Consider the following 10607-nt stretch of genomic DNA (forward strand, 5'->3'; position numbering starts at 1 on the left):
ACAGGGAGGGGGATGGAAAAGGGAAGGGGGATGGAAAAGGGAAGGGGGATGGAAAAGGGAAGGGAGAGGGAAAAGGGAAGGGAGAGGGAAGAGGGAGGGGAGGGACAGGGAAGGGGGAGGGAAAAGGGAAGGGAGAGGGAAGAGGGAGGGGAGGGACAGGGAAGGGGGAGGACAAAGGAAGGGGGAGGGAAAAGGAAAGGGGAGGGAATAGGAAGGGGGAGGGAATAGGAAGGGGGAGAGAAAAGGGAGGGGGAAGGGAAAAAGGAGGGGGCTCGTCGTCGTCATGGGCGCTTGTCGACGACGTCGGTTGACGTGGTTGTCGTCGTCCTCGTCGTCCGTTGACGTGTGGCCATCTCGTCGTCGCTGATGTGTCGTCTGTTGACGTAACGTGTCGTCGTCATCGTCATCGTCGTCCGTCGTCGTCGTCATCATCCATCATCCTCATTGTCATCCGTCGTCGTGCATTGACGTGTGGCCGTCCTTGTCATCGCTGACGTGTCGTCCGTTGTCATCGTGCGTTGACGTGACATGTCGTTGTCGTCGTCCGTTGTCGTCGTCCATTGACGTGTCATTGTTGTCGTCCGTTGATGTGTTGTCGTCCTCGTCATCTGTTGTCGTCCGTTAACGTGTGGCCATCCTCGTCGTCGCTGACGCGTCGTCGTCTGTCGTCGTCATCCATCGTCGTTGTCGTTGTCATTGTCCGTTGGCGTGGGTGTGATTGGAGGTGACCGCGCTGGTCGCAGTGACGGTGGTGGTGGTTGTGGTTGTGGTTGCAGTTGACAGCAAAACGGAGATGCTGATGGTGACGCCGGCAAACACCGTGACTCGTTTAGGAAGGTGGGCATGAGGATGGGTTATATAGAATTAATGTTGCTAGGCATTTAACAGCCATATGGTGTAGCGGAAATATTGCTGCTCAGAGATTCACGTGATATTTCCTGAGGCTAGAGTTCAATCCTCATGCATCCACTTATTTTTTTATATATTATAATAACAACAACAAATATTGGAATTCATTGGAATGTCTTGGAATCTGTTGGAATTTGACTGGAATATATTAAATGTACTTTCCATGGGAATTCCATGGAATCTGGTTGGAATTCTAATGGATTCCAATGGAAACTGTTCCGGGAGGCTCCCGGATTCCAACCATTTCCACTGGATTCCGTTGGATTCCATTGGAATTTCCATGGAATTGGAAACCAGAATGGCTGAGGCTCCAGCCAACTGGTTTCTGTCGGAATTCCATGGAATTCCAACATTCCACTTGGAATCCGCTGGAACTCATGGGGGATGGTAAAGACCTCCCTTGCAATGGCCCTTGAAAATTCAACTGTGGGAATGAAAGCCACCGATGATCGGCCATGGAACATTCTGAGGATCTCTACTCTTCTGACGCCACCATGTGACTCTGTTGACAACTTTTCAACATCAACTTTCATCATTGTCTTGTTCTAACCCTTTGTGCCATTCCAACTCCAATGTCCTCCACCCTTACCATAGAAGCTAAAGCCCACAATCTCGACCCCGGGTGTTTGGACGATGTTTGGTTTCAAACAGAATCACTTTTGAGGTTCTTCAATTGAAATCAAGCGACTCTTATGAATTCCAATGACGCGAAACCGACCGACCTTAGAAGCACGTGCCTGGGAGAAAGCTTTAAGTAACTACCTTATATTTTGTTGAATGACACTCAGTTTCACCAAGGTAACGTTGGTGAAGATTTTGTCAGGCAAGCAGCTGTGGTGTGAGGAATCCCAGTGGCTCCATCCCACAAGGATCTGGGTATACACGAACATGTTGCGAGTCATGGGGGGGCCCTCGGTCGATTGGAACAGACTCTATGCAGTCCCACCCACCACCACCCCTACATTCTTCATGGAAGGTTACGACGGCCCCTCTCCCCCCATTCCTCCCATTACGTCAACCATTTCTACATCGGCAAATTCGCCGCTCCCAGCCCAATCTTCACTGCCCCCAATATCGGCAGACACACAAGCGTCACCTGTCCCAATACCGAATTCGTCGCTCCCAGCCCTGCCCCCAATATTGGCAGACACATCTGTCCCGATACCGAACGCTCCCCAATGCCAATCAACTCCAGAAGCCGGCCCAGCACCAGAAAAGAAGCCAGCCAAGCCCAAACCTCAACAAAGTCAAGCAAAACCCAATGCCGGCACAAGCAGTGGGAGAAAGAGGAGAGGGGACTCCTTGGACGTCCGGCCAAGGAAGACCCGCATTGTCAGTGCACAACACATTGAGGAAAGCAGCGATGAGGAGATTCCCACGCTGAAGCCCAATTCACGAAACTCAGGCAACACTGCCAAGCCGAGGTCGAAACAACAGCCAGTTGTCGAGATAACAGTAAAGCCCAGGTCCAAAGCGACACCTCGGGTTAGCCCAGAGACAGCTACAAAGGCGGCACTAAAGGCCCAGGCATCAGCAGAGAAGCTTGAAAAGCAGAATGCGGCCATTAAAATGGGAGAATACAAGCTTGCCATTGAGCCCTGCGTAGCCTGCAGTAAACGAAAGGACAAAGAGACCGTCCCATGTGCAGAGAGCACCAGCGGTGGGCTCGCCGCCTGTTTCACTTGCAACACGGGCAAGACGAAATGCAGCAAGGCAGGGGGGAATTCAAAGAAGAAGACTGAGGGAGAGGAGGCAGAGGAAGTGAAGATCGTGGTCAAGAAAACCAAGAAGCGCAAGGCAAAGAAGGATGAAGAAGCCAAGGACGGGGGAGAGAAGGGAAAGAAGAAAGCCAAGAAATCGAAGGCTAAGAAGTCGGAACGAATGGCAGAGGGAGCCGAGGACGGGGGAGAGGAGGAAAGTGTGGTTGTCGTTCAAAAACCCAAGACGAAGGCAACGAAGCAGGATGTAGAAATGGCCAAGGTTTCTGAGGGAGAGTCCTTCGATTTCGAGTCTATAAAGGAGGAGGATTCAGAGATGGTGGACATGACCTCTGGTGTGGACGCCGAGGTAGGTACTTCTTCCCGACCTGACAAAGGCAAGGCACAGGCAACTCCAGCCATCGTCATTGAACAACCAACACCAACACCCCCAGTTCAACCCAAGTTGAGTCTGGCCATGGATGAAGTGCCCACCGTGCCCGATGTTGGCCAATCATCAGGTAAGAGTTTATCAAATCAGTTTTTCCTTACTAACCAGCCTAGCTTCCCTCATGCCCAACCTTGGGCAATCATCAGCAACAGGGATCATGCCCGACCTCAGGCAATCATCAGGTAAGATTCAATCAAATCAGTTTTTCTTTTCTAACCAAGGTAGATTTTGCTGCAACGCTCATCATGCCTGACCTCGGGCAATCATCAGGTAATGCTGCAATGCCCATTGTGCCCGACCTTGGCCAATTGTCAGGTAAGACACTATCAAATTCGTTTTTCCTTACTAACCTGCTCTGATGCCTGGCCTGATCCCAGCTCCTGCCAATGACATGGTGGGGATCTTAGTCAATGGTACTCCGGCCTCGGTTGACATCTTCCCTTCCCAGCCTGAGCAGTCGGTTTCGAACTCGTGCTGCATCAGTCCCCCTCACATTCAAGAACTTCATCATAAGTTCTTTTATGTTCTCATTGGACTTCTTTGCTTAAAAACTTAGTTGATACAGCAATGTACATCAAGAAGGTGGATTTCAGGTCCCACACTCTGCCACCGGCATTCGACATGCATGCGATCCAGCATGAGATCAGGAGACTCGGTCAAGATCAGACCGACATTCAAAACACTCTCCATGAACAACAGGCTCAGCTGACCATCGCATCAGAGCATACCAGCATCGACCCGAGTGCTCTTCTCCCCCCATTCGTGAACTCCACGTCACTCAGCCAATGTCTGGCCTCCCTGGAGGAAATGACCTGGAGACTTCAAGAGGTTGAATCCGCTGGCGATCGTCTTGCTGAACAAGTCAAAACTTTGGAAACATTGTCGTGGTTCGAGGAGGAAAGAAGAAGCAATGCATACACTGCGAGGATGGACCGATTTGAAGACCTTCACCAAGCACGGTGGAAGGATGCCAAAGCCAGGCTCCAAGACCATCAGATGGACTTGTGCACGATAAGGGTTCAGCATGACGCTTTTGAGGGGGAGGTCAGGAATATGATGAAGGTCACGCCGGCTGCATTGCAAGAACAAGTTGCGGCCAAACTTACAAACCGAGTCCACCAGGCCGAGCAAGCACAGGAGACTCTGACTACATCCTATAGCGCACTTACCAAGGGTCAGATAAAACTTGGTAACCAACAAACGATCGTGGAACAAATTGTCCTCAATCATTTTGGCCACAAAATCATGACCGACACCCAGATCGATGTGACCAAGGGGACGGCTGATATTGGCATCAACATGATGAAGGGTACTGTGGATATGGGCATCAACACTGATAAATCAGCAGAGGAATTGGTCCAAGCATCGAGCCCAGCCCCAATCCAGTCAGCAGCTCCTCCGACGCCGGCGCAAGCTTTGAGCCCAGCTCCAATTCAATCGGCAGCTGTGCAAGCTTTGAGCCTGCCTCCAATTCAACCCACAGCTCCTTCAAATCTGGTTCAAGCTGAGAGCCCGGCCCCAATCTATTTGGCTCCAAAGCCAGTTCATGCAACACGCCGCGGCAGATCACCCTCTCCCTTCACAGTTGGCACCAGGAGGTCTCCTTGGCTGATAGCTTCATCTGGTATGTCCCCTGCTTGATAGTAATGATTCAACATCTAAATGCCAGTAGATGATCATCCTTCGACTCCCATTAATGAAGACCCGCAATAATCACATACTCCATATTTTGTAATGCCTCTTCTTATCTTGTAACTTCTTGTCAATATAAAGGTTTTTTGTGTCATGTTCTTTGTAAAAGAGAAAAAGAAGTACTGCAATCTTGAAGAAATAAAACTAATCTGAGGGGTAAGCGTTAGAGGGCGACATTCAAGAAACTCTGGTGAAGTGCTTTACCTTGGCCAGGTCAACTGCTTAGGTCGAAGCCACAATGTGCTTCGCGGTAGTATGTTCGAAAGGCCGGATTGTGTTCAAAAATTATCAATTTAGAAACGAAGATATCACCTTTGGGACTTGAACCCTGGTCCTGACTATCGGCTGCTGTAAAATATACTGACCGATGTTGTCTTGGACAAGTGAATTTGCCTATAAAGATAACATGGTAGAAATATAAACCGAGCAGGAACGACCAGGTCTGGCTCAAGCAACCGTGCTCAGCTGCCTAAAATAAAAGCGAAGGGGAAAACAGATACCAATCCATCTTGAAAAGGGGTAAAAGGTTGGCTGATCCAGAGTTCATGAATTGTCCAGTTTCGTCGGCCGACTGGGTAGCTGTATCCATTTGCTCGATTAATCAGCCGAACCATAACTACAATAATGTGAATCCCACCAGCTGACCCCTCAAATCAGAATTTAAGGCCCTCGGCTGATCACAAACCCAGGAACATTCAAAACTGTCAGCCGACCTTGCAAAGCTATCATCCATCAGCCGATATACCACCTACTTCTCTCTGGGCTTACTTCCTGCTGATCTGGCTGTGCTAAATTTACGTCGCTGGCTGACCCTTCGCTACCTCAATAGTGGGGATGACATCGGCCAATTCATCAACACAGGGTCATTATCCCTCATCGGCCCATAAGCAGGCTCCATCAACTATGGCCTGTTTGTATGTTCGGGGCTCTCAGTGTTGGTGGGTGATTCCTACTAACTGCCCTGTGTGGATGTGCTCACAGACATCAAGGGGTGGCTTCATGATCTGAACATGCCAAATATTCTCTGGCTATCTGGAAGTCCTGGTTCTGGAAAGACAACAATTGCTTCAACTGTTGTTGCTGACTTTGAATCTTTCTCTGGGAAATTCTTCTTTCACCGTGATCAGGCTGAATTTTGTGATCCAGACAATCTGTGGAGACACCTTGCTTTGTATCTTGCACTAGGAAACAATGCTCTAAAAAAATCTATAGCTAAGGCATTAGAGACACAGAAAGCTAACATCAGAGGCCTTGATATTTCTATGCAATTTGAGCATCTCATTGTTAAACCAGTTCAAGACTTGTTTCAAGACACTGCACCCATTGTTATTGATGCTCTTGATGAATGTGACCAGTATGAGCCTTCATTGAAGTCCTGGTATTGACTGCTTCCCAAGTGTCTAAAACTTTTCATCACAAGTCATCACTATCTTAATATTCAGAGAGCACTGGATTCTGTTAGCCAGCATATTGATCTTCATATTGGAGATCAAGTTTCTGATCAGACCTCTCAAGATCTTGAGCTTTACTTTACTACAAGATTCTTTGACATGGCTAGATTGCAAACATCACTGCCTTTAAATTGGCCTGGTCCAGATAAAATTTCTTTTCTTGTAAGGAAGGCTGCTGGCCTCTATATTTGGGCTAAATCTGCAATGGACTTTATTTTGCACAGAGGTGGTGATACTGAAGAAAGGTTGAATGTCATTTGCTCTGACTCTGGGGAAGGCATTGATGTTATTGACACCTTGTACCAGCACATTGTTTCTGTTGCTTTACAAGGGCTAAGAGAGGCAGAAAAAAGTTCTTTATCATCAGCTTTGGGAGCAATTGTTATTGCAAAGAACCCACTTCGTTCAAGTGATCTTGTACAGCTTCTGGGAGTTCAAGACACATTGTCAGTAGTTAGCCAACTGAGTCCAGTGCTGCTAATCAGTAGTACAGGCCATTTGCATATCTGTCATCAGTCATTTACAGATTTTCTGCTTGACCAAAAGTGCTCAAAGGATTTTTGGGTGGATTCTCAGAAGCAGAGTCTCTGTTTTGCTGGGTCTTGTATGCAATATATGAGTGCAAAGCTCAAATTCAACTTTTTTGATCTGAAAACATCACACATTCTAAACAAAGACATTCTGAACCTGATGGACCATATCAAAAATGTGAAATCTACTGCCCTAGATCATGCAAGCTACTTCTGGGCAATCTATCTGCAAAAGTATCCTGATGAGGCATTACAAAGGAAGATAATGGCGCAGATGGAGGATTTTCTGATAAACCATCTTTTACATTGGCTACAGATTATGAGTATAATGGGGGCTGTAAATCATGCTGCCCACTTACTGTTGTTGACTGAAAATTGGTGCAGTGTAAGTGTCTTATGAAAATATACTCTTATGATACTGATATGAACAAATTAAATGTGGGTATTGAAGTCTAGTATGTCAGAATTTGCAAGTGATGCAAACCAGTTTATTATGACATTTTTTGAGCCAATATCTAATGCAGCACCACACATTTACATCTCAGCACTGCCATTTGCACCACAAAATTCTAAAATATCTCTGCATTTCATAAAACATTTTGTAAAGACTTTGACAATTGAGAATAGTCAGATGAAGTGGTGGCCAGATAGGTGCCTGATGAGAATAAAGGGTAGTAGTGGTTGACTTGCATATTCACCTGATGGCAAGCACATTGTGTCTGGATCATATGGAGGAGCCATTCAGATCTGGGATGCTTTCACAGGCCATAATGTCATGAATATTGAAGGTCATACTTACCCATTAGTTCAGTTGCATATTCTCCTAATGGGAGACACATAATCTCTGGTTCTCAAGACAGTACAATCAAAGTCTGGGATGCTTTGACAGGCCACAATGGTTATGTTACCTCAGTTGCATATTCTCCTACTGGCACAGACATTGTTTCTGGATCTGCAGATAAGACCATCAGAGTCTGGAATGCTCTGACAGGCCAGAGGTTCATGGATCCTCTAAAAGGCCATAGTGATTGGGTTACTTCAGTTGCATATTCTCCAAGTGGCAGGCATATTGTTTCAGGGTCCCATGATTGCACAGTCAGGATTTGGAATACTGAAACAGGGCAGGGTGTGATGGATCCACTCATTGGTCATGATGACAATGTGAACTGTGTTGCATATTCCCCTAATGGAAAGAATATTGTTTCTGGATCTAATGATAAGACAATCAGGGTCTGGGATGCTTTATCTGGTCAGAGTATAATGGTTATTTTCAGAGGCTCTGATCCATTCTACACAGTAGCTTTTTCTCCTGATGGCAAGCACATTCTTTCTGCAACTCAATACCGCATAATTAGATTCTGGAACGCTCTGACAAGTCATTGTCCTCTTGAAGATGATGAGGGTTCAGTTTATTCAGTTGCTTTTTCACCCAATGGCAAGCACATTATTTCTCGATGTGGGGACAATACAATCAAAGTTTGGGATGCTCTAACAGGTCACACTGAGGTAGATCATGTAAGAGGCCATAACCAGGGGATAAGATCAGTTGCATTTTCTCCTAATGGCAAACACATTGTCTCTGGGTCTAATGGTGCAACACTCAGAATTTGGGATGCTCTGACAGGTGTAAGTGTCATGGGTCCACTTAGAGGTCATGACAAGATGGTTACATCAGTTGTATTTTCCTCTGATGGCAGATACATTGCCTCTGGATCTCATGACTGCACAGTTAGAGTCTGGGATGCTTTAACAGGTCAGAGTGTCATGGATCCTCTCAAGGCCATGATCCTTATGTTACTTCAGTTGCATTTTCTCCTGATGGTAGATACATTGCCTCTGGATCTTGGGACAAGACAGTCAGGGTTTGGAATGCACTGACAGGGCAGAGTGTCTTAGACTCTCTTACAAGTCACACCCATCAGTTTCATTCAGTTTCATTTTCTCCAGATGGCAGATTCATTATCTCTGGGTCTGAGGACAGAACAATCACAGTATGGGACACTCTGATGGGGCAAAGCATTATGAAGCCTCTCAGAGGCCATAACAATCAGGTGAATTCAGTTTTTTTTTCTCCTGATGGAAGATACATTGTGGATCTGATGATAGAACTGTCAGAGTGTGGGATTTTCACACAGGCCAAGCTGTAATGAGTCCTCTCATAGGGCATGCTAGCTATGTTACTTCGGTTGCATTCTCTCCTGATGGGAGGTACATTGTTTCTGGTTCTCATGACAAAACAATTAGACTCTGGGACACTCTGACAGGTTACAGTTTGGGAGATCCATTTGAAGGCCATTATGATGGAGTTCTATCAGTTGTATTCTCCCCTGATGGTAGGCATATCACTTCTGGATCTTTAGACAATATCATCAGACTCTGGGATGCTCATGAAGCCTGCATAGGCTTGAATCCCTCAGCTCCTTCAGTTGCATTTCCATCTGAAGTCAGAAATAATGTTGATCACACTGATACCCCTCACAGTGTATCTCACACTTTCAAGAGTAAACCTGTTTTCTTTTGTCCCTCTAAGGGACATGATAATTGGATTATAGAAGAAGATTTGGAGTCATATCTCTTCTGGGTGCCACCAAGAAATAAACATGGTTTATTCTTACCAAGAACAGTCAATGTACTGGGCACCATTCCAACTATACTTGATTTTAGTAACTTTGTCGAGGTCTTTATTGTCCTCCACTGATTCCTGCCGGAATCTGGGCAATTCCTGGAATTCCGGAGGAATCAAATTTGGCAGAGGGCCCTGCCAAATTGATCAAATAATTCCGGGGAATCTAGAACGGAATTCCAATTCCGCTGGAATGGTTCCTGGAATCAGACGGACAGAATGATGTCCGGAATGCATCCGGAACGGAATCCATTGATGGAACGCTGACAACCAGTACTTTACAGTGCCCCACCCATTCCTGCAGGAATCCGGAGGAATGGCACCGGAATCCGGAGGAATCCACAGGAATGGCACCGGAATCCGCAGGAATCCACAGGAATGGCACTGGAATCTGCAGAAATCTACAGGAATGGGACCAGAATACAATAATACAACACCTTTCCTTTTTGCTATATACATTTACATTAATATGCACTTCTTCACACTGACTTAAAGGGTATAAACACTTTCTTATAACATTTATATATTAAAATTTATATATTTAAACTCAAATCTACATCTAATTTACTATTTTCTAAGTTAAATTAAGGGGCAGGAAGGGAGGGAGGAAGGGAAGAAGGGAAAGAGGAAGGAAGGGAGGGAGGAAGGAAGGGGGAAGGAGGAAGGAAGGAAGGGGGGAGGAAGGAAGGAAGGGGGGAGGAAGGAAGGAAGGGGGGAGGAAGGAAGGAAGGGGGGAGGAAGGAAGGAAGGGGGGAGGAAGGAAGGAAGGGGGGAGGAAGGAAGGAAGGGGTGAGGAAGGAAGGAAGGGGGGAGGAAGGAAGGAAGGGGTGAGGAAGGAAGGGACAGAGAGTGGTGTGGGGGTGTGATCAGCAGAGGAAAGGAAGGAAGGGAGGAGGGACAGGCAATGTGTGGGGCAGGCTCTGGGGAGGGGATGGAGGGGGAGAGAGTGGTGGGGACTAATGAAGGGGAAGGGGGTACTGCTGGGCCTCGTCGTCCATCGTCGTCGTCATCCTGGGTCGTCGCGTGGTTATCGTCGTGCTGTCGTCATCGCGTTGTCGTCGTCGTGGGGTTGTCGACGTGTTTTCGTCGTCGCGTGGTTGTCGTCGTGTTGTCGTCAACGCGTCGTCGTCGTCGCGTCGTCGTGTTGTCGTCGTCGCGTCGTCATCGGCTTGTGATGTGGCATCGTCGTCGTGGGCGCTCGTGGATGGGGGTGGGTTCGTCGCGTTGTCGTCGTTCTGTGACGTGGCGTTGCGG

At 47.2% G+C, this 10607-nt stretch overlaps 2 protein-coding genes across 2 annotated transcripts; both read left to right on the forward strand.

Annotated features, from left to right (window-relative positions):
* Positions 1-1797: 1797 nt before the first annotated feature.
* On the forward strand, positions 1798-4770 carry LACBIDRAFT_333571 (uncharacterized protein; the record flags this gene model as incomplete). Its single annotated transcript, XM_001888210.1, has 4 exons — positions 1798-3239; positions 3260-3372; positions 3623-4681; positions 4730-4770. 4 exons carry the CDS (start codon positions 1798-1800, stop codon positions 4768-4770), a joined length of 2655 nt encoding a protein of 884 aa, XP_001888245.1.
* Positions 4771-5665: 895 nt separating this feature from the next.
* LACBIDRAFT_312545 (uncharacterized protein) lies at positions 5666-9428 on the forward strand (the record flags this gene model as incomplete). Its single annotated transcript, XM_001888211.1, has 7 exons — positions 5666-5687; positions 5731-6103; positions 6170-7115; positions 7182-7401; positions 7542-8483; positions 8534-8848; positions 8893-9428. The coding sequence occupies 7 exons, from the start codon at positions 5666-5668 to the stop codon at positions 9426-9428; spliced, it is 3354 nt and encodes a 1117-aa protein (XP_001888246.1).
* Positions 9429-10607: the final 1179 nt, after the last annotated feature.

Source organism: Laccaria bicolor, genomic scaffold (assembly GCF_000143565.1).
Source record: "Laccaria bicolor S238N-H82 LACBIscaffold_53 genomic scaffold, whole genome shotgun sequence".
Classification (NCBI taxonomy): domain Eukaryota; kingdom Fungi; phylum Basidiomycota; class Agaricomycetes; order Agaricales; family Hydnangiaceae; genus Laccaria; species Laccaria bicolor.